The following is a 23,251-nucleotide window of genomic DNA, read 5'->3' as shown; positions in this document are numbered from 1 at the left end:
CCCGTCTTCGTGGCTGTACATGTTTACCAGTCATACAGATCACACGCCTTTAGGAAGGGAACGAAGAAAAATAATTTATTTTGACAGAAACCATCCTATGCAGAGAGCGGTAGACAGTAGCTGCTTTGCAACAGTCTGCAGTGCGCAGTAGGACACCACGATGAAATAAAAACATAAAAAATCTGAGCGAGTGATTTTGTGCCGCTCTCACATGCAGAGAGCATGCGGACAGGCGCCTGTAGGCACTTGATGACTGGTTCCGGGTTTCTGGAGTTTGTGTATTTATTTTTTGCATATTCGGGAAGGTGTTTTTCGAGTTTAGTATTTTCTGGGAATTTTTCGTAGTTTATCTTTTGGAACTGAGGTAATATATCCCATAGTCGGAGGGAAAAAAAAGAAAAAAAAAGGAAAACGACGACTGCTAATTGCCGTACTTAGAAAAAGAATGAGAATGTGCCTTGCAAAACGCTCAGTGTGGTGCGGCAGATCTTCCAGTCAGTTTCACACTCTAAGAAAAAAAAAAAAGGAGAAGGAGTTATTTTGCTCCTTTTGGGGACTAAATGCGCTGCCACAAAAAATAGTCCCTTTCGGGAGTAAATGCACGGTATAAAATGAATGTCACTGAGTGGGGGGCTGCATTTCACGCTCTGTTCTAAGAGTCGCAGGTATACATAATTCGTGTGCGTCAATGAATATACTTTGAATTAAACCGTCAACCGTGATATATCGGGTGATATAAAACCTTGCGACACACATAGGGCACAATTTGCGAAGAGAGAAGCACTAACTGTTTCTTACTCTGTGTGGGTGAAAAATTGCTAAGTTGGCTCAGTTATACCGTCTAATGCCATCGAATTGACCAAGAGCACATATTTACGTAGACTGTTGCATTCGGAAGACCATTTGTGAAGTTCAGTGACGATTTGCTGTCCTGGGGAGTAAATGTCGGGGTTAGGGGACTAAAATGGGGAGCAGTCTAGGGGACTAGAAGATGCAGTTACTCCACACTCTGCTGCTTTTTTCTTAGAGTGCAGTGCTGGGACAAGACTCGAGCGCCCTGAAAATGCCCTCCTGCCGAGTAGCGAGTCATTAAATAGGGTGCGGTACTCAATGATCCCAATGTCGAAGTGTCTCTAGGCAAGGATGAAGTTCAGCCACATTACACTGATGCTTTGGGCATTGTTAAGTGAATGACTCGTTGTACGGCAGATTTGGGTCCAGAGACCCACCTTTCCTTGTCGTGGTACCCCCCGAATCGAAAAAAACTCGACACAAAAGGAAACAAACCCCGTCAAACAGTCATAGGGGCAGAGCTCTCGGTTACTGGAACATTACAAACCGGAGTATTCCGGATAAAGCCGGATAACTTTAAATAACTTTAGATAACGGTTAAATCTGAAAACCCGGAACCCTATTTACAACGCACATCATCTACACATTTGTTGCGGAAGGCAGCAAGCTGGCAAGAAATATAGACAGTCACTCATATCTACGAGTAGGAGACCACTCACTGTTCCATTTTTAGGGGGCTTCTCCACTGGGTATTTCGTCTACCTGCCGCGTTATATTTACCGTTCTTTGCCAAGTAAACTTCTGGTGGTAGGGATAGAAGCAAACCTGTAGGTAAGGGGCTTCCCTGGATGAGAAGGTCAAAACCCGTTTCAAACACCTCAGGTTCCTGTCCACACGTTCTCTCCCATAATTGTCGAATTCGAGAGATTCTCCGCAATCTTTGTTATGATGAGGTACACATATATTTCATAGCTACAGTATCAACCGCTTAACTGTTTTACAAACCTATTGTGGCAGTTACTTCTGCATGCGACGCGAGACAAACGCGCGATTTGAGGCGACGACGCATCCTCTGTCGGCTGTATTCTTAGACGATCCTTGACTGGGCACCTCGCGTGGACTCTAGTGAGTGGAGGAAAGAAGCGTTCCTCCACTTGAGGAGTCATTGGGCTTCAAGGAAACAGTGGCTCTACCGTGTGGTACTCGTGGAAAGCGCTAACGATTTCTTCCGCTCGGAGGGCGTTTCGAGTCAAGGTCGATTTTTGGAGCACAGAACTAGTCTCAACGAGCAGCAGCTCGAGTGGAGGGTCGACTTGAGAGTCTTTTAAGAATACGGCCCCAAGCCCCGTGATACCAACCTAATACTGAGAACGACCTTTGACAAGATCTTCATTTGTAAGGAGCCTCGAAAATACGGACGAAACACACGATCAGACACACATTGTTCGTCGTGTCTTCCGTTCCGTGTCTTGGTGGCTCCTTGGAAGGCACTTTGACGAATTTGGTACCGCATGTAATGTCGTATATGAAACTGGGGACGTTTGCCGTCGAATTATCTTCTAAGGCATTGTCTGCAGTCATTGTGTCTGTAGAAACATCATACCTTTCGAATCATTTGCAATAGCCCTACGCAAAGGATGTCCTGTTATGTTCTCGACGCCCCTAACATAAATACGAGCGCTGTTGAGAATATCCACATGACGCGACATGAGCTATGGAACAGTGTGTTGGTGCCAGCGGAACACGTGTAATTACACGGGATGCTGTAGACGTTCCCAATCAGGTCCCGCGCCGTCTCGGCGAGTCCTTCGACAAATGGGGCGACTTCTTCTTGGCATCCCGACTCCATTGTTGCGCTTTCAAGGCACTCTTGAAGTTCTTCCAAGGAGCTGCGAATCAAGCAGACAGAGGAGTGAAATTCCATGATGTACAGGTTGGGACAAAACTTTATGGAACACGCGAGCGGCGTGCTTTTTCTTCGGTGCGACACCCTAGCGGCCGCCGGAAGCAGGTGAGTTCACTGTCTCTGAGGGGTAAAAGGGTAGGCTGTGAGCGACACACAGCGGTGGCTTCCCTCCGAGGCACACCCAAGCGACACTGAACTACCACTGTGTGTCGCTAACAGCAAACCCTTCCACCCCTCCAAAACAGTGAACTCATCCGGTTGCGGCAGCCGCTAGGGTGTCGCACCGAAGAAAAAGTACGTCGCTCCCGTGTTCCGTAAACTTTTGTCCCAACCCGTACCATAGCTTTCTTGAGAACGAACTCGTGCAACGTAGTAGCAAATTCGTTGTATTGAAACAATTGATTTACGTGTAAAGTTGAACTAAGCTCACGCTGTGTAACATTCTTATTTTTTTTAAAAGTTCGTGTTAGCGCCGCGAAGCAAGTGTGGCTATGAGCGGCGTACAGATTGAGAGAGGACAGCAGGAAGGAGAGAGGGACAGGGGGGTGGGTTAGTATGCGGCCTGGGCCGACTTCAGGGGGAACCGTGCCGACATTCGTATGGAAAGTCTTCGAAAAACCCAGGGAAATCCTCAGACAGCACAGCCGGTGACAGGATCCGAACCCGTGTCCCCTCCCAGTCTCAGCGTGGAGAGCGATCATCCTAACCACTATGCCACGGGAGCTGGTAGTGCGTAACGTTCTGCTGTGTTTATTACGTAGAAGCAACACATTATACTATACTCACCAGCATGCTTGTTTGTGATCCTCCGGATCGGATCTGTTAAAAGGTTTCTCCTGGAGGTGGCTCTTGAAAGCACTGCCGCAGGCGTCGGTTTGCTCAATCGCCTTCTGCGTCTCGCACTCTGCCCTAACTGCAACTGTAAAAGGGGAAAGAAAGTAGGTCATTAACAAGAACCACACGACACTTTCACTAGAAACCATACATTATCAGGACAGCACGCCATAGAAGCTATAGTGGTCATGGATTTTTTTTTTTTTTTTTTTGCCGCCATGCTCCAATTATGGAACTCCAACTCATCATATGTACTTGACAAATATACCTCATTTTAAAATGAAGCCAACCAAGTTTTCACCTTTATGCTGTATACCGTTATTAAACGCTCGGCCAAAACACCTATGCTGCTACTGTTACCTCACCCTGTGGTCTATACTTAGGTCCCGACGCACCCTTCAAGTACCTTGACCGTTCCAGGCCGTCGCGTTTCTTCAGTTTCTGCGCGCTTTTTGTTTCACCGTCTCGCCAGGTTCATTTCACCTGCATGAACGATCACTGTACTGCTGTCATGAGCTTAACCGAAAAAGGCACCGAGGCGTATTGCATCTTGACAGTCTTATCGTGGGGGTTCACCGATCATCGCGGGCTATTCCGGACTGCCCTGCATGGCTTGCTTTCCTTCGTTCTTTGCCTTCGGAACTTTTTATTTCCTGCCTTCGAAACAAGAGGAAGCTGTATCTCGAACGCCCCCTCTAGGAGGAAAGTACGCAGCACGCCATTACGTAATGGCTTCCTGGAAAATATAACGTACAGCTTCTTTGGTACAAACGCGTTTTGGGTGGGTAGTATTGGTCAGGCAGGTGCATTATCGATGATATCGCGTAAGGTAAGCGATGTTTTCGATATCGTCAAGATGCCTCAAGGCTGATGTCTTCTGTCGTCAAGTCGAACGAGGTCTTCGTTAACACGAGGAAAAACGAAACGTAATCCTTCGTAACGGATTGGCGATTGGGTTGAGTCCACACGAACGCCGATTCTTAAAATGTATGCTGAAAACGTTAGCAGTCTTTGTAAGGCAAACGACACCTTATAGGCGACAGACAACAAACAAGAGGAATGATTGCGAACACTTTTCCCTGAGTTTGGTGAGCACAAGGGACAAACACACAGAACCAACTCAATTTTGAGTTGGTTGTGTGTGTTTGTATGTAAAGGTATGTAAATGTATTCGCAATCTGTACACCAGTTGGCTTGCTTGTTAGTTCTTTGTTAAGAATGATTAAGAATGAAACAACACTGCTATTCGTCATACGCTAGACAGTTAATTTTTTTTTGGTCGGTGAACTTGTTACTTCTTTCTTTAAGAGGAAGTACTCTGTGTCATTCGCAACCGAACTGCCATTCACAGTACGGTTAAACCGAGCGAGCACTTTTGTGTTTGACTGTTATAAGGGGGTACGATAACACTGCATGAACGAGCACTGAAAGGAAGCCGACGGTCTGGTGAGCTAAGGTCTGGAGCAACGTAGAGCAACGTGCATGCTGAACTGCGAAGCGCTTGCCCACGTTACTTAGTAATACATAGGCACGTGAGAACGAGGTATACTTGCTAATGCTCCTGCCGATGGCGATCCAACGTTTGGAAGCTCTGTGATTTCAGCAAGTTATAATTCATGCTAGCATATCAGTCCTTTGAGTTCCGCATGGGCGTCCATTGGGAGAATCAGTCACGAATTACAAGGAAATGCTTCGATCGACGAACCGTGGCTTTCGAGATTATTTGCGGTCTGATGGGTTCATGAGTATGAATGTTTTGCACGTGAGCGGTACCTTTTCGCAGGTACTCACCGTTGTACCTTTGGCTTTCTTCCGCCACAGCGTTCAGAAGGGACGCGTGATTCATTTTTGTTAGCGACGGTGCGAAACACGCGTAGCGCTAAAACGGGAGGAGGAGCCTATTTTGTGCCATTATGCACGGCACAAAATAGGCTCCTCCTCCCGTTTTCAACAAATCAGGGGCGAGAACGTTGTCATTCGGGATCATGGTTGGCTAGGAGAGTGCAATGTGGTGAAGTTCATTTTTAAGAGTGCACCAATCGAAAACACGCCCAACCACGTTGCACGTAATCGTCCGTGTAGTACGGAAGTAGTACGTGCGTCATCACAGTTGCAAGATAACATCTCCAGCACGCAGCCGAACTGTCACCAGCGGCGTGAGGAAGCTGGCGACATCTGGAATCACAAACAACGGTACCAGAAGGTACTGACAAAATAGCGTAGGTGCAGGGTAGCCGGTGAATGAACTCCATAATCGTAACACCTGAGTCTGGGCAACACAGAGGGACCACAAACACAGTGTGTTCGTGCCGTTCCTCTGTGTGCTCAGACTCAGCCTTTTACATTTATGGAGTACCACAAGGTGCAAGTTTTTCCCGTGGCGAGGTCCTGCGAGCTCCGTCTCATTGTTGGTTGGATTGGATTGGATTGGATTGAATTGGAAAAAGAAAGAAAAATATGGGGAGGTTAGTCCTGACCCAGTCAGAACTGGCTACTCCAAAACGCGTTTGTGGGTGAAAAAATAAAGCCTGAAAAAAGTTGGTTATTTGTAAGCTTTTGTATTGTGTTTGCTCTGTCGCTTGTCATCTCGGACATGGTGCGACATTCATTGAGGATTCTTCGTTAGTTAGAACTTGGGTCCGTCAATACAATGCGCGCAGACCAGCAGGCCACGAAGAACCCGTGTGACAGCACGTCCGAGGCATTCTACTGTACAGTTTTTATTTTGAAATTCGAAGCACGCAGCACTTTGTAGCAGCTGCCACTCTTTGTGTTTTTTTGCCATGCGGACATTTTTAAAAATAACGCTTTATGACCTTTGTCACTCAAGTGCGCTTTCCATCAAGAACGTACTCACGCCAGAACAAGCGCGCTAGAAGGGCACATAGCGACACGAAAGTACTGCTTGCGACACACTTGTCTGAAATCTTTATTCAAAGGTGCAGCATCCCATGTTGCGTTTGCCGCCCCTGAACAAGTAGTGCCATTATTGTGTTTGAGGGTGGGCAGGGGGATATGCCGTACGGTTTTCTTAGTCAGAAGAGACAATCATGCAACGTATGGAGACTTTTCAGATTGGATGAACCGCGAGCTGTCGATTTCAGACAAGCATGTCGCAACAATAACAACAACAACAACAACAGATAAATTAATGATGACGAATAGGGAAATTCGCCACATGAGGTGCGGCCCACTACCCTAAGGCGCAATGGGCAGGATGAGATGTGTCCTGATGATGAGGCGATGAACGACGCGGGATAAGGGTCGATAGCATGTCGCAAGCAGTACGTCCACAACGCAGAAAAGCGTTGTTGTCTTATAAACCTAAACCATGAAAATCATTTGGAAGGGAGAGTTCACTGAAGCAAACAGAATTAGAAATAGAGCGAAACTAAAAATATATATAAAAGAAAGAAAGGAACGGCATAATATAGAACTAGGAGACCTCGCATTTAGACACTTCCACAAGGAAATGAGTCATTGTCAACACGTCAAGGTGAGCTCAGTAGTTCGAAGCAGTTGAGCTCCCATTCCTTTGTGTCCGGTTTTTTCTTTTTCCTTTTTTTTTGTCTAAAATATATTTTTATCAGTTTCGGGACACGAGTCATCATGACTATCGTTACGGGCGATTTCTCTGCGTGTGCGCACCTGGTCTACAAGGTTAACCAGAGCGCAGCAGTAGCGAGAAGCGACCTTCGAGCAGTGGCCCGAGACATGTAGCCCAACTGGAAAGAGCCACGAAAGATATTTGGAGCGATGCGCTTTTGAACGTACCACTGAACAGAAGTCAAAAGAAATGATCGGCTTACACGCAAGACTATGATTCACCCATGAAGGACGAACACCGTGAGGGATTTCGTGAGGGATTGTTCGTATACACTCAGCGTGAACATCGCCAGTCGAAATGTTTTTAACCTTTTGCGCTCATTGGTTCCTCAGTGCGAATTTTTTTTCTTGCGAATTCAAGCGCACAGATCCATCAAAGCTTTCTATAGCGCCGGTCATAGCCACAGTTGCTTCGCAGCGCTAACACGGAATTAAAAAAAAAAATATAGCGTCAGTAGCAATGGGAATTGCGTTGAATGCATTCTGTTAGGAATAGTATTGCGAAATCAAGTGACTATGCGACTGTTACAACTTCAAAAGCTGAACTGCATAAAACAAAACAAAGCAAGACCGATGTAAGTCGCATCAATATCACAATAGGGCTCTTGAGCTATTGTAATAAATGAATAAAAAATAAATGGAGTCCAGTTCTTTCTACTTTGATCTTAACCCGGGCAAATACACGGTACTGTCAAGACCGTTGCAAAAGTAAGTTTAATGCGATACAATACCCGTATGGGTTCCCCCACGGAACTGCATATCTGTATAATCTTATGGGATAATGTGCTTAGCTTCTAAGAACGCGGAGTTGAAGCACTTTCAAGTTTTATTGCCACAGGAGAAAAGAAAGGAGCACGTAATTAGGGCCTGAACGTATAGCAGTGGCGGCTGGGATTTGTGGTCCACAACATCGCCTTCACGTCGATGCTCTCAGGTAATTATCAGCAGTTATCGGGTCCTCGAAGATGTGATTCGAAGAATTTCACGTCGGAGAAACACACGATAAATTCCCTATAGCACTTTTTATGTGCACACTACATCCAAAGGAAGCTGAATTTTAAAATGGTTTGCCATTGGAGAACAGTTTATAGAATAACGTCACCTAAACATGTCTAAAAAGGAACAACTCTCTATGCGCCCTGTTGCCTAATGTGGCAAATGAACCTTAACTCTACTCACTGCTGCAGTTACTCACAAATGCGTTATAAGAAATAACGACGACACTGAAACGAAATAAAGCTACAGTTAAGGTCTTCAGTGTCAACTAATGGCTAATTCATCACACGGTAGTTGTGACGTTGCAGACCAAGTACTGTGGGATGTCCTTGTTCGCCATACCGGGAAACAAATGCTAATTAGGGCACGCAGTCGACCATATAGGCATGTCGTTAGCGACCCTAAGCAAACACGTTGGCACGTGCTTGGCTTTCTTTGCCTTTTCTAAAGTGGTCTCTTCGGATGAAACCCAATGTCACTGACAGCACCAAATGGCATTGGAATTTACGGGTTTCGTGCGGCTTTGACCCGCTATTCACAATTAGCTCGATGCACTCCGAAAAGACGGAGACATCTGATGCTGTACTCTTCTATTGACTCCGTCTGATTGCTTGCACTCACTGCACAACAGATATTCACCATCTGTTGAGTTGAGTTGAGTTGCGAAGAAAAACAATCACCACCGTCACCATCAGTATGTGGTTGTTCTGTTCGGCTGAGTTCAGTTTCGGAGATCGAAAATAGTAGGCTATCGGGACGCACCAGACAAAAGTGAATTATATAACTGTGTCTTCCATTCATTGGAAAGCTAAAAGGGTAGATTGGGCTGATTCGAGGCGGAATAACGACAAGATATTGCTAGAAGCTGGTAGAATATTCTAATGATCACAGTTTAGAAAGACGTTTGTATTGGTGCCTTGCACACTCATTTTTAGGCCTTGAAGCATGGCAACCACTTCTCGGCTTTCTCTCGGGGATACAGAATATCGCACATGAAACAAGTCGATCACGAGCGACGCATGCTACCCGAGTATATAGTGACAATTTTGTTTCCTTGTTCTTTGGGTCATTGCCACCTGCGTGAGAACAAAGAAGCTCAAGGAAGAAACGTCTGTAGCAACAGGCAGTCGCAGTGCTCACGTGAGGCTGTATTCAAATGTGTGGCGGATGTAGTCCTAATTCCAGGCATCCTATTCCCCTTTTACCTGGCACTCATTTCCCACGAAAATGAAATGAAATGAAATGATGTCTTCTATACTAGTGTTTTCATGTACAGTAGAAAAACGTTTTTCCGGATGTGTCCACAATATTATATGATTACTGCTAATCATATACACACAAACAATACACTGAAACGGTGTCTTGTTGCGCGAGCCGGAGCTGCATTCCTTATTAGTATAATATATCATATGCCAACGAGGATATCCGTTACAGAACGTGTCGCATACCCAGTCGTAGAAGTGTTTAACATTGGCGCGAAACACTTCCCATGTATGTAGGACAAGAAAGTCTGCTTGTCGTTAAAAGTATATTAAAATGTAAAAGGGTTCAAAGTTATAAAAGTGTATTAACCTGCGGTAAGACGTTGGAACAGGTTCGCACAAGAGCAGCGTTAGGTGTGACCAGTGCTGCTTAGTGTGGTACTAATGAGTTTTTCAGCGAGAGTGCTGTCGGAGCAGCAGTCAGCACATTTTTCGTGGCCTTGACATTAATATCACATGCCCACATGCACATTGGGCGTACATTACAACCGTCATTTGGGGGCGAGAACGGTTTAGACACAGACTTACACGCACAGAGACACGTCGGGTATGTCGACGTGCTTGCGGCGTGTCTCTGTGCCTGTTAGTCTTTGTCTAAACCGTTGTCGCCTCCGAATGAATATGTACCAACCGGCTCCTTTAGTTTCTTTCAATCGTATTCAATCTCCGGGGCGCTAAGAACTAAGACATTTTAACCGAAATGGGCAATAAATAAGAAAAAGAAAAAAGGAAATCGTGTATAATATGTGTCGCGGGCCTCTCCTATAGTGTACGGATAACCTTTGACAGCGAGTAATAGATATGTCCGCAGAACGCAGCAACAAAACAGACAGTTGACACTATTTTCACTCCTTCCATCACCCACCTCTAACATTAAAGGGAGACGTTTTACGCCTCGCCCGTTCCAGCACGGGACTCGTTAACCTTAGACAGTCCATTTCACGGAGAAGCACAATTGTCAATGCAGGAAACCACACGATGATAAGAAACGCTAAAAGAAAGATAAACATAGTCCAGAAGTGTTTTGTGTTGCATGACATACAGCTTTACTTCAGTTGTTGTATGCCGTACGCCACTCGCAAAAAAAGAAAAAAAAAAGGAAGACGTAAATAGAAACAACACGTACGGAATGCTTTTCTATTGTATGGAGATTGTGGCGGCCATTGCAAACTCATTATAGGTGTATGAAGGCCGATAGCGTGATAGAAAATGAGATTACCGTGAAACCCTAGCTAAATGTACAGCGAAGTGATGGGGCGCCAGTTAACATTCCACTACATGGACTCATCGTTTCATTGCCACAGTTCGGGTCTGCATATATTTTGTTTCAACAGGAACAACCCGTCAGTTTAGGGACGAACTTTTCTGGCGTGCGCTTGAAAATGGATTTGTGACTGCGGGTGGCCATTAGGGTGAATTGAAATGCCAGGAACGCAAGGACAGGTCTTGGTCACATATGTAAGCGTCAACGAGCAACGCGATCGATGTTCTTATACGTCGTTCTGTAACTTCTTTCGACTCCGGTAACCCGATATCCTCGCAGAATAGTCGTACAGTGAACCCTCGTTAATATGACCCCCGATAATCTGACATACGCGATTTACGACCATACTCCTGGGGAACAATGCAGTGAAACCTCTGCAAATATCCCCCGTTAATATGACAATTCCGCATTATGACCAAAATTTTCGGGAACGACCATGGTCATAATAACGAGGGTTCACTCTATATTTGCAAATCAGGACTCATACTATATACTGACCACTCCCAAAGATGTGGTCCCAGCACTGGCTCCAAGACTCACTGAGCCGATGCGATGTACTCATACTTCGGAAGAATAAGCAACCATATCGCGTAAGGAGCACCGTACCATTTACACTGTCAAAGTACAATCATCCTTTGGTTTTACGCTGATGGGAATACGTCGCCAAACGTTAAACAGGATATAAGGCAGACCAAGTCACACGACTTCAAAATGACGTTGCCTATGACGTGTGACAAGGACGAGATTTTGACCTTGCAAGAAGCGACCGCTTGATGGTATAGTTACAAGAATGACGGGCGTAGGGGCATCTCTGTGTTATTATACGCTGACAAGACGTGTTTTCTTTTGTTTGTTTTTTAGTGCAAAAGAACGATAGGATAATTAGAGCATGGCCGCCATATCAAAATGCTACAAAGCGGGCGCCGTCCAGCAAGAATCGGTGGACCTACATGCAAAAGATGCTGCAAGGCAGGGCCCGACGGGGGAAAGAACCTGAGAGAGAAATTTCTGTGAAATCCTCAATTGAAACGTTGCATCAGAGCCCGATCCTGAACAAACAAAGACGTGGCCCAGGGTGCTGCAGTGAAGGGATGTGTAGGTGGAGATGGGTATTTTGTCATGCGGGAAGGGAAAGCGAGAACGTGACCATTCTTCGCTGCGACGGTCTCTGGATAAACAGAGCCTACCATTACGTCACGTTTGCGTTTCGGTTCGCTGCGCATGCGCAATGGATTGTCGGAGGAAAATGGTCGGTCTCGTCTCATTGTTATTGTCCGCCAAGAGAGAATGGCGAGATACCCTACTGGTTTTGCAGGAATGAGATATTTTGGAACGTCGGGTGACAACCGAGACTGAGTATGCAAGGAAAACAGTATAGTATATCTTCCTGCTGCTGTTTTGCAAATGTGCAAGGATTTTTTTTTTTTCAGTAACTTCAGTGGCATTTTGGTATGAAGAAATGTGTGTGTATGTGTGTGTGTCAAAGGCACGCTTTCAGCCGCAAGCTATCGTGGAGCAAATGTCACCACGACCATTCTGGTGGACAATAGGCAGACATTGCCACCTGTCTCGAGGTAGTAAGCTGCGGCCTACAGGAAGTCATTGATTCCGTGCTCTACCCTGTGAATACAGCACATCGGCGACCGAGGCGACTCGGGTTAAATAAATGTAGTGAAATTTTTCATCGACCTTCCTTTTTTATCTTGTCATGGTTCTGCTATCTCTAAAGGAGAGCTTCGCCTAGGTTGTCAGCTTTGAAGCTCCAGCGGGAGAAATTGGAACGGAAGTTTCACCTTCACTACAATTGAAACTCTCATTCGTCGATATTTAAGTTTTCCTTTTCCTTTTCTTACGTAGTACAAACATAAGGCCAGTGTCTGGAAACACTGTACATACACGATCGACATGATGGTCATTATGATTTATTTTACGAGAGTATTCAGTTGAAGATAGGCCACTGGCTCGATAAAGCCTGAGAAAACTAAATTAAAGGTTGGACGTCTCAGCGACTAACGCAGTCCAGACAAGACCTGCTGGACAGTGTTTTATTCATGTGCTGGCGATGATGCCCGCGTGCATTCAGTATTACACACATACAGAAAGTAAAACAGAACTGCTACTGCACAAGCGCAAGCATGACAATGCGTCTGCTTTTTTCTTTTTTTTTCGCTCAGAAGTTTCACAATCTGAGAACTGCTCGGTAAACAACTGGAACGTAATCCCGTTTTGAATACGCATACTTCAAGCTCACATGCAATAAAAGAAAATTGCAGCGCGACTTGAGTGTCCTGCGGTGTCGCACGTCAATTTGCGTAGGCTATTCGGAAAAGTGTCGAAGCAAAAGAAAACGAAATGAAGTGTTACAGTGAAATGGTGTCTCGCACCAAGGCTTCGCTTAGTAGGTCTTGCCTATACAATAGATCTCACAATGCGTTGGTGGCCTTCATTGCAGGGGCCCGGTTAAGGGGGCAGGCGACGGAACGTATAGTACGAGCTGGCGTTCTCCCTGTCTAAAGTGATGTTACATCACCTGATAGGTCTATTGCTTTACCACGTTTCGGTGATTCAGTTGCAATCAGGAAAGCGAGAGATGATTTGCGGTCAGAGTACTTGCGCAGAGTACTTAGGGTTGCGGTCAGAGAGAAGTGAAGTTTGGAAACACCATCCAGTGAACCAGCGTTGCTATGCTTATAATGAGAACAGACAGAGGTAGGATACATTGTGTGGCTTAAACTCTTGAAAAGAGATTGGCGAGACGTTTTATATATATTTATATCCACTCTTAAAAATGAGGAGGGGAGGGGGTAATGTCTTAATCGGCTCGCCGTTGTCGGCCACACAGAAGAGGGCCTCTTAAAAGTGAACTTCACCACATAGCACGCCCCACGCCAGCCATCATCCCGAGTGACATCGTTCTTTCCGCTGATTTCCTGAAAATGGGGGGGGGGGGGCGTACGCCATTTTTGTGGCATTATGCAGTTCATAATTGCCACAAGAATGGCGTACGCCCCCTCCCCCGTTTTCATCAAATCAAGAGAGAGAACGTTGTCATTCGGGACGCTGGTTGGCTAGGAGCGTGCTATGCGGTGAAGTTCACTTCTATGAGTGTATACTTCGGGACAAAAACGTAATAAGATATTCCCGTTAACAAAACATGTGAAACGACTTCCCTGTCTTCCTGGCGTCCCGCTTCTTCTATAGTATGCGCCACTCTCAGTGTACGCACTACATTATCCACTGGCAGAGATATACATCTGTGACTGCAGCTCTCACGTTGTCTCGCACTCTTAGAAATGAACTTCACCGCATAGCACGCTCCTAGCCAACCATAGTCTCGAATGATATCGTTATCTGGCCTGATTTGTTGAAAACGGGAGGCGTGCGCCTTTTTTTGTGACAATTATGAGCCGCATAAGTTCACAAAAAGGGCGTACGCCTCCCGTTTTCAACAAATCAGGGCAGATAACGATATCATTCGAGACTATGGTTGGCTAGGAGGGTGCTATGCGGTGAAGTTCATTTTTAAGAGTGCGCGGAGTATAAGTTGTGTCAGGAACTGTTTCTGTCTCTCAGATGACATGTTATTGCTTTTGGAGTAAGTATTTCCCTCGTGACAAACGCAACTGTATTTAAACAAATAGCAAATAGAGAAATTTCCATGTTTAGATTCACGGTGTTTTTCAGAACTTGAGAGACAGTCGAAACAAGACGCAAATCCCTAAAATTTTGCTTCGTATCCTTGTACGAACATTCTCCACACAGCTAAACTCTTCGGTTGTTCTTCTTTAGACGGGAAGTACAGAAAAGCGCTGGGCCGTCGCGCTTGTCGGAAAAAAATCGGAGGATTTTCTTTTCTTTGCTCACTTTGTTCGTGTTGTCTCACGGAAACGGCGCTGCTTCCTGATTATGATGGCAGCTCTCTTTTCAGCGTGCGTTCAAATCTTATGGAAATGGAACATTTTTCTAAGAGACAGTACCGTAAATGTTTGCGAGCACATTTGACACGAATGCGACTGGTGTACAATGAGCGGTACAATTTTAAACAAGACATACAGAAATTGCACTAAGCAGTTAGCTTTTACTTGGTGACGCTGTCGAACGAGTTGACGGTCTTTGGTCATGCTAATTGCCTTGCGATATGTTTAGCTGTGGAATATTAATTCGGGAACCGTTCGTAAATTCATTAGAACTTCGGCAGGTCAAAGCAAGTAAGGAAATAATAGTCGTGGGTTACACAGACCAGACTAGCTTAGAATGGAACACATGGAGATGTTAGTAGTACCCACGGGGTCCGGTCTGACTACTCCAAAATGTGTGGGGCTGGGCATGACTACAAAAAAAAAGAAAGAAAAAAAAGAAAGGAAAACAGAAAAAAGCAAGCCCCCGCGAAATCACGGATTAATAGATCGAGACCAGAGGACAAACGACACAAGCATACATGTCCCACGTCAAAAATATGAATGGGGCTAGGATAACAGAATACAGCTGATCTCTGATGACTTCAGAACTGTACGAGTGGACGCGTTGTAGGCGCATGGACAGACTAGACCTAAGGCACTAGACTTCCGCCGATTTGTTGTATGCTGGATACCTTGGTGCTCCCATTTCGCACGTCATCCACATATCCACACATGAGGTGTCTTGTCTGTATGGATGTCTTGCTACAAGCGACCAGCCTTGACATATCACTCATCACGAGGCTGGAGAGCAGAAAATAAAAAAAGGATCCTGAATGCAGCCGCTGTAGATCGGGCTGTTTTTTTCGGAAGGTACCGGAGGCTCCGTGGTCCACCACACAAAAGGTGAATGTGAAAACTATATTGCCACATATTTATGCGCGAGACCCTACCCCACAGCTGTCGGAGCTATACACACCCCAAATTACGAACAATATCCTCAGAGTATCCTCAAGGTTGCAAGCATACCGCCCCATGCACCAAAGCAAAAAACTTACCCACTGTGGTGGTCAAAAGTGCGAAAAGTTGTCGATGCTCGCTTACAGAGAACAATTCACTGAGATGCCCCATCCACAAAGTGGTGTTCACTCACCGAGTAGCGAACATAATACGCAGAGCACAGCCAGATCCATGTTGGTAAACCAGCGGACGAGATCGTTTACTTGAGGTAGAACCAGGAGAAAGAGCTGAGGTCTGCTTACGCCATTGAACGCTGGCCACCAGCTCAAGAGAGACGGTCCTGAACTGACGTTTCGGCGGATCTCTGCGCTCCGCATCGGTGATCGCTTCTCCTTTCCACATTTCCTCCCTCTCCTCCACGCCCACATTTTTTTAACCCTCTTCCTTCTTTCTCTTCGGTCGACGAACGACTCGGCTGCAAGCACAACGTCTTGTCCTCAGCGCGTGCATGTTGGGACACACGTTTCGAGGAAGCGCAGCTCAAGTGTCAGGAAGATACGGCTGGGACGTTGAAAGGGTGGGGGAAGAATGTTTATCTTGTCCACTGATAATTTTTAATGCGCTAAGTAGCTGAAGGGAAGTCCCTTTAAAGTGTGGCTCGCGAAGACGGCTGGTATAGGAACAAGGAATCACCAGTGCCTTTAAATTTCCTCCTGGAAGGAAGCTACGGTAAAGCTGACACTATGTGATACCGTTGGATGGATAGCATGATTAGCAAGACGATTAACGGTGGATCTCCGTGCTGATGGGGGAAAATGTTAAAAAGACGGTCTGTTGGCAACTCATACGAAATAACACGAAATGACAGAGCGGCACCTACATTAGGGCGTTTATCACTGTGGGAATTTGCGTCGCTGATGAGGAGTGAGTCCCGATACAAGCTAATGAATAAATAAGGAAGTCAATCATTGGATAGGTACTACTTTTACCCGACACTCTTAGAAATGAACTTCACTGCATAGCACGCTCCTAACCAACCATCATCTCGAATGATATCGTTATCTGCCCTGATTTGTTGAAAACGGGGGGGCGGACGCCTTTTTGTGACAATTATGAACAGCATAAGTGTCACAAAAAGGCGTACGCCTCCCGTTTTCAACAAATCAGGGCAGATAACAATATCAGTCGAGATGGTGGTTGGCTATGAGCGTGCTATGCGGTGAAGTTCATTTTTAAGAGTGGATACATTAGGAGAGTAACATACACTCTTACGAATGAACTTCGCCTCATAGCACGCTAATAGCCAACCACCATCTCGAATGATATCTTTATATGACCTGATTTGTTGAAAAGGGGGGGGGGTACGCTTTTTTTGTGACAATTATGAAGAGCATAAGTGTCACAAAAAAGGCGTACGTCTACCGTTTTCAACAAATCAGGAGGCTTAATCGCTTGCACGCGTTACGAGCTAACGAGGGGCGGGGCACTCGTCGAGAAGGGCACGTGCTAAAACACGTGCACGGCGCTCTTCGCGCGATACGTGAAGGGCGTGGTACACGTCACGTGCAATGTGTCACGTGCCCATCTTTTTTAATTTCCCGCCCTCTTTTTGAATTTCCCGACACTCGTTAGCTCGTAACGACCGTAACGAAGATGAGGCGATTAAGCCCCCAGGGCAGATAACGATATCATTCGAGATGATGGTTGGTTCAGAGCGTGCTATGCGGTGAAGTTCATTTTTAAGAGCGTAGAACGACTTGTGCCACACGAAAAAAAAAAAAAAAAAGAAGAAGAAAAAGTTGAGAGACGCAGGGTGATTGGTGGTAATGTCGGTTCGTCTCCAGAAGCGCATTTGGGAAACTGAGGAAAGGGTAACATAAAGCTTATCACTATAGCACATGTGATGTGTTCGTATACAATGCACAAAACTGCACAGCACGTCTTGTATGGAACCAGGTACATCAAATGCTGTCCAGACAGACTCCGCTACCCTATAGTGCAAAAACGTCAGAAATAACTTCTGCTAATCCACGCCATACACATAAACAATTGTACACAGGTATACAATCATGTGCACGTTTTTATAACTCGAATCGCAAAAACAAGCATCCCAGAACCATGTAGAACACTTCACGGAATAGTCTAAGCACTTTTAGTGCGCCTGTCTGAAGTGTGTGCAACTGCAAGCTCATCAAGAACCGTGGTTTGCGTGGCGTCTTCATCCACAGTGGAGTGCTTTTCTGTTACCAACCTTGAAGCTGACAGTGATGCTGACACTGAAGCAGTATTAGGGCTTCCCAGTCTTCCCATATAATCGTACACTTGCTTCGCGAAGCAGCCCTGGATAAATGGATAAATGAATGGATTTAGGTAGATCTATCACGTTTGAGAGATATTACGCTCCAAGTGCCATATTGGGCCTTCGCATCACATGCGATGTCCGTCCGTATTGGCTCTCTAGCTCGGAGACCAGAACTGAGCCGTACAAGCCACAAACGGTCTTCTTCTAAACGTGGATCAATTGGGCTTGAACGTGAAGCAAAAGTGTGTGATTCAAAGCCGAATATTTTCCCAACTTCCATGAAATTGTTACGGAAACCATAGCGCGCTATCTCTATGAATAGTGCAGTGGTTGTGCACTCTATCCCGTCCAGATATTTCTGACCATACGAATGTACTTACCCTCAGTGCTAGGATACAACCATAAGAACCAGCACAAGCAAGCAGCAGTGTTACCTGCGAATAAAAGAGTTCAGTAATCGAGTTTTCAAACATGTGACAGAAAGGCAATGCCCTCGCGCTCCTTCTCGAATTCTATATACTTACGTTCTCTGCGGTACCCTTCCATATTGCGATCCCTGATATTGTGAGTGATTCCACGACCACCATAAAAGTATTCCAGAAGACGAATCCCCGAAGGGCAGCCTTGACGTTCTGAAATAGTGAACGCTCACTGTTTACACAACACCATTTCGGTAACACCGATTCACGTATTCGATATACGAGATGCCACGTCAATATATCGAAATAATTCGATTCGATGCTACGGAAAGATATAAAGACGTACGTCTTCGATGCCGATGACGAGGAAAAGGTCAATGACGATCGTCACACATATAAGGACCATCCTTGGGATAGTGATGGCTTGAATTTCTGTATTGCAACAGCTTACAAAACAATTCGAATCGTATTCGAAAATTTCAATATTTCTGTACAAAATGTATTGGCACAGAAACCTAATGCTTACCACTAGGTAGCGCATCAATGGAGTTGAGCTTCAAGTAAACAGCTGCGTCTTCAGAACTCATCATGGCAAACACATGAAAGACGAGGACCACGCTGTTGAAAGTCTGTAAAAATCGTCAAGTAAACGAACTGTCCCGTCTGTATGGCTAATGAAGTTTCACAGTTCCTGTTGAAGTATGTACTAAACGGCAGACCACCGAGCGACATATCTATAAGGCAACGCTTCTGGGGTGGCAGGCAGCTTCTTTACGCTCTTTCCCCTTCTTTTCAGTCTTTTCAGAGCAGGAGACGATCATTTTCATCAGAATGGCAACGAACAAGAGACACTGTACTAACAAAGCAGATGCTTGTCATGGTCTGGATGCTGAGTTTCGTCCTCAAGAAGATACACCCTGTGCAATCGTTCGTTGGAGAGTCCATGGTTACTTGATAACGCAACACAGGTGGTGGTGATGATGATGATGATGATGATCTTGGTGGCACTGATACGCGTAAGAGAACTACAGATTCTTCAGAATTGTCCGTAGGTTAGTCGTCTTGCGGAAATGTAAAAACCGGACACACAGCATCACTGTGATCCGCAAAATATGGTTATATTTATTTTACTTTTTTGAATGCTGCTTCTTAGGTTTCGTCTAAGGTCGTTGCTCGTCTACCTAGAAACACATCGAAGTGCAATAAAGACAGTAGAAAATGACTCATACTGGCGTAAAAAAAAAAGAAAAAAATAGTCAGAGTAGTTTTAAACGAGGCAGAGATCTGAACATCAATAAACCCAAGGAAAATAAGGCAGGGCTTCTTGTGTTCTGCGCATGATCAGAATATGTCACACACGCGATGCATACAATGTAGAAGCCGAAGATGAAGTATAGGAACCATATCTTCGTTCTGAGCAAGGAGGTCCTTACACTGCACAGAGCGGCAAAATGAACGCCGTGGCAGCACCTTCCAGGTAATAGGTCGTTGTTTATTGCGGGTAGCTTCGAATAACAGGCTCCTACGATAGAGACACAAGCGTAGTGATACGTTCCTTCGCCTTCATGTGACAATAACTGCAAAACAGTGAATGGTTCTGTACTCTTTCAGTGAGCAACCGCCACAGCAAAAACAAGGATGCTATCTCTTCTTCAGGCTTCAGAGTCGACCTAGTATTCAAGCCCTTGGGGCGCTCTGCTTCGTAAGTTCAGCGCTTACATTCTGAACCATAGCCCCCTATATACATAGTATATAGTATGTTGTATGTAGCAGGTTATGTCTGAACCCGTTTCCAGATGCAGAAATATTTCTTTAAGATCAAACATAGTGGCACACAAACACTGATGCACCTCGCGACGCAAGCTTGCTGTAGGGCATTGGTGCACCCTTCCTTTGTCAGTATCCGCATAAAAGTCTCCGTGAAGCATGAACAGAAAGGACCGGAGTACTTCACAAACAGATGAATAATACTGATTATTGATCGATAATACAAGTGAGCTTTGGATGACCGATGATTATGACTGACGACATAGCTTTGGGAACACAAAATTCTGCAGGTTATGCATCCCAGCAGTCCTTCTCTGGGGAGAGCCGGTAACTAATGCTTGCTAGTTCTCCCTCGAGAGTTTATTGTTGCATGTAGGGTGATACCGCTTGTGTTACCAGGACGAAGCCATCCAATACTCAATGCACACACACATTCTCTTCTCGTTTCTTTTATTTGTAATCAAGACGAAATATACATGTAAGTAAAATTGTGTAGAGGAATGTTAGTGAAGCTCTTGTGAGCGTATCTGGAAATATGACCTTGCATGCCATTAACTTATGAAGGCTCGAACAGCTCCATGTACGTGCAGACATCCACCTCACCTGCAATGCGTCCACTTTCAGATTTGCAACGCTCTCCTCCTGCTGCTGCTCTTTTTCATCCTTATCAATCCTGAAGAGGCAACCATGTACATGAAGCTCAGTATCATCAGGACTAACGTCAAAGGCACGTTACTTCTTATATGCATTATTTTTTAAATTTTCATTTCTGCAATGCAGAATAACGGGTGCTGAGTACAAAGGCACAAGCCTGACAAAGCACCCGGACCCTTGTGGCAGCAGTGTGTTAACTATTCATGTAATCCACAGATATATTGTACAAGCCTCCAACAGAAAAACTACGAATGGGAACATACGCGGAGAAACATACATTCTTAATGAACGACTTTGCAAACAGCAGATGGTTATATAGTTTTTTTTTAATTCCGCGTTACTGCCGCGAAGTAACTGTGGTGGTATATGAGCGGTGCCCAGACATGGACAGATGGAGAGAGGACTGCAGGAAGGAGTGGGGGTCAGGGGGAGGATAGTATGCGCCCTGGGCAAACTTCAAGGGGAACTGTGCCGACATTCGTCTGGAAACTCTGCCGGAAAACCCAGAGAAAACCCCAGAAAGCACAGCCGGCGCGGGGATTCGAACGCGTGTCACCACCCGGTCACCACCCCCGCGTCACCACCCGGTCTCGGCGTGGAGAGAGGCCACCCTAACCACTGTGCCACTGGAGCTGGTGGTAGTATAGTATTTACTTCAAATGATTAACAGAAGTGGCACTATTCACAATGTGATCGAAATTATTCAAGAATGTTGCAATACGAAATTTAGATGATTGCGCACGATAATTTGTTAATGCGCTTCTGTACCGTGCAGACGGATCACATTTATCTGCATACCCTTACTAGCATAGGTACCTCATAAAAGGAATCTAAGAGTGCATGTTTCTGTGTTCTATACAGAAATGACCTTGGCTCCCGTTCCTTTCGTGGTGACCACGTGTATTAGTATCATGGTGGATCTGTTCCTGGTTGTTGGTATTGAAGACGTGAGTATAGACATCGCGTATCATTCCGTCAAATTCTTGGTGCTCTAGGCAGTCTCACTGCTTCAGTGCGCATCACTGAACAGCATTCAACAGTACAGTTGTATATTCCCATAGAACTGTCCCCAGGCTCTGACGACGTTCATCAATTGGGGATCTCTTTGCATGGGCTTTGAACTGGTCGCCTGGATCGGAATTATTATCGTCAAAGTGAATAAAGTGAACGTAAGTAGTGCACGTGTACTGTGCTGCGAATCCAGTCTCGTAATGCCAGTCACTTCACGCGAGCAACATGATCTCCAGTTGGTTGAACTTGAAAGCTGAATAAAAAGCACAAAGGGGAAAACCGGACAACAAATCACTAAGCAATTAACCAATAGATGTTAATTATGTAGCTTTTGAATATCAGTTTTAAGGGCAAGTGTAAATTGACGACTTTGTTGTGTGCTTCCCCAGAGCGGTTTCTTCATACTGCCCACTGTGATACTGGTGAGCCTGATGTTCTTCAAGGTAGGTCCGTTCAAAATTTGGACATTGTCTTAATGATAAACTGGTACAAAGGACAGTGTGACCCCAACTGGACAATGGGAATCGTGTAAAGCGCACTCTGCGTTTTTGTTTGTTTGTTTGTTTTTGCAGGTGTATACTGTGAAGCATTTGTCTTCGTACAGAGACAGCATCGTGAAAAGCCCGGCGACCGGTGGTGCCTCTGTGAGCAACTAGGTGCATGCATCAGACAAAAGAGGAGGGTGACTGCTGCTGCATTTGTCACCACGTGTGTGACGACGTCTATGACGTGATGCTTCGCTCTTGTTTTGCATCTTGCATTATATGTGTTGACACCACGAAGGGAACGCTTATCTTTTGGTTGGCTGATTTGTTCATCTATTCCTGAAAAGTACACGAAGGCACTATAGTAGAACACATCTTCAGCACACGTCACATGCGTCCTCGTGAATCCGAAACCATACTGTCTATTGCGAAGGGCTTTTCGCTCTTCAGCGCCTTTGGTTTCACGCAGGTGACAGTCACCAAAAGAAACGAGTTTCAGGTACAAGGTAGCCCTCGTGATTGTCCATGGAATGCCGTGTCAGGTATCGCTGAGAGAAAGCCGAAAGGTGGTTCTCATGCTCAGAAACGTCAACATGGGTTTTAAAAGAAACATTTTCCTAAAGGGTGATCGTATGTGAGTTCCAAGTGCCTTTCTGCTGTGTCTTTCCTGTGGTGAAGCACGTAAGTGTAGGGTGGAATGGATGAGGAGGGCGGTGACAGTGAATAAAAACGTGAATATTGTCAAGATAACCACCAGCAGTTTGTCTTAAGGTTATGAATAACTGCCGTCAGAAAAGACCGAAAGCATGATAGCTGGAAACAGAAGAGAGTCTCCGACTCTTAGTGCAGTCAGAAGTGATCCTGCTGTCGGGTTATGCAGTGCCATTCTAGCTGTCAGCCAATAAGACTCCCTCTGCGTGTGTGAAAGTACGCTTCTTTTGGAGCACTTCGGCATTCGCAACTTGCTGTAGTGCGAGCAACAGACACTTGCTCGAACCTTGGCACAGACTATGCTGTCTGAGTGTATTCCCTGAGGAAAATTCAGCACAGTTCCTTTGCCAGCAAGTTTGCCCAGGACGATCGACCCCGTAGATTAA

General features: G+C 45.4%; 3 protein-coding genes across 3 annotated transcripts; 1 reads left to right on the top strand and 2 right to left on the bottom strand.

Annotated features, from left to right (window-relative positions):
* Positions 1 to 58: 58 nt before the first annotated feature.
* LOC135401269 (uncharacterized) lies at positions 59 to 15,807 on the bottom strand. The gene is made up of 3 exons (XM_064633553.1): positions 15,710 to 15,807; positions 3,485 to 3,617; positions 59 to 2,681 (listed from the first exon to the last, which is right to left on the bottom strand). Exons 1-3 carry the CDS (start codon positions 15,747 to 15,749, stop codon positions 2,438 to 2,440), a joined length of 417 nt encoding a protein of 138 aa, XP_064489623.1. The 5' UTR covers positions 15,750 to 15,807; the 3' UTR covers positions 59 to 2,437.
* A 1,777-nt stretch (positions 15,808 to 17,584) lies between these two features.
* LOC135401264 (uncharacterized) lies at positions 17,585 to 19,235 on the bottom strand. The gene is made up of 6 exons (XM_064633547.1): positions 19,099 to 19,235; positions 18,764 to 18,866; positions 18,584 to 18,669; positions 18,343 to 18,450; positions 18,199 to 18,252; positions 17,585 to 17,856 (listed from the first exon to the last, which is right to left on the bottom strand). The coding sequence occupies exons 1-6, from the start codon at positions 19,180 to 19,182 to the stop codon at positions 17,659 to 17,661; spliced, it is 633 nt and encodes a 210-aa protein (XP_064489617.1). The 5' UTR covers positions 19,183 to 19,235; the 3' UTR covers positions 17,585 to 17,658.
* Positions 19,236 to 19,587: 352 nt separating this feature from the next.
* On the top strand, positions 19,588 to 22,462 carry LOC135401267 (uncharacterized). The gene is made up of 7 exons (XM_064633550.1): positions 19,588 to 19,714; positions 19,849 to 19,939; positions 20,629 to 20,731; positions 21,520 to 21,605; positions 21,720 to 21,827; positions 22,059 to 22,112; positions 22,242 to 22,462. Exons 1-7 carry the CDS (start codon positions 19,689 to 19,691, stop codon positions 22,323 to 22,325), a joined length of 552 nt encoding a protein of 183 aa, XP_064489620.1. The 5' UTR covers positions 19,588 to 19,688; the 3' UTR covers positions 22,326 to 22,462.
* The last annotated feature ends 789 nt before the right edge of the window (positions 22,463 to 23,251 follow it).

This window comes from Ornithodoros turicata, chromosome 7 (genome assembly GCF_037126465.1).
Source record: "Ornithodoros turicata isolate Travis chromosome 7, ASM3712646v1, whole genome shotgun sequence".
Lineage (NCBI taxonomy): Eukaryota > Metazoa > Arthropoda > Arachnida > Ixodida > Argasidae > Ornithodoros > Ornithodoros turicata.
The sequence above is the reverse complement of the archived record's forward strand: the minus strand, read 5'-3'. Positions and strand labels throughout refer to the sequence as shown.

Bases quoted from the DNA above. Each gene is read 5' to 3' on its own strand.
- LOC135401269 (XM_064633553.1), bottom strand. From the start codon at position 15,749: ATGGATCTGGCTGTGCTCTGCGTATTATGTTCGCTACTCG. The intron at 3,618-15,709 runs GTGAGTGAACAC...CCCCTTTTACAG, and splicing joins CGTATTATGTTCGCTACTCG to TTGCAGTTAGGGCAGAGTGC. The intron at 2,682-3,484 runs GTGAGTATAGTA...CTTGATTCGCAG, and splicing joins GATCACAAACAAGCATGCTG to CTCCTTGGAAGAACTTCAAG.
- LOC135401267 (XM_064633550.1), top strand. From the start codon at position 19,689: ATGAACGCCGTGGCAGCACCTTCCAG. The intron at 19,940-20,628 runs GTAAGTTCAGCG...GTCCACTTTCAG, and splicing joins CCCTTGGGGCGCTCTGCTTC to ATTTGCAACGCTCTCCTCCT. The intron at 21,828-22,058 runs GTAAGTAGTGCA...GTGCTTCCCCAG, and splicing joins TCAAAGTGAATAAAGTGAAC to AGCGGTTTCTTCATACTGCC.
- LOC135401264 (XM_064633547.1), bottom strand. From the start codon at position 19,182: ATGGACTCTCCAACGAACGATTGCACAGGGTGTATCTTCTTGAGGACG. The intron at 18,670-18,763 runs GTAAGCATTAGG...GTTGCAATACAG, and splicing joins CATTGATGCGCTACCTAGTG to AAATTCAAGCCATCACTATC. The intron at 17,857-18,198 runs GTAAGTACATTC...CCATTTATCCAG, and splicing joins GTTGTATCCTAGCACTGAGG to GGCTGCTTCGCGAAGCAAGT.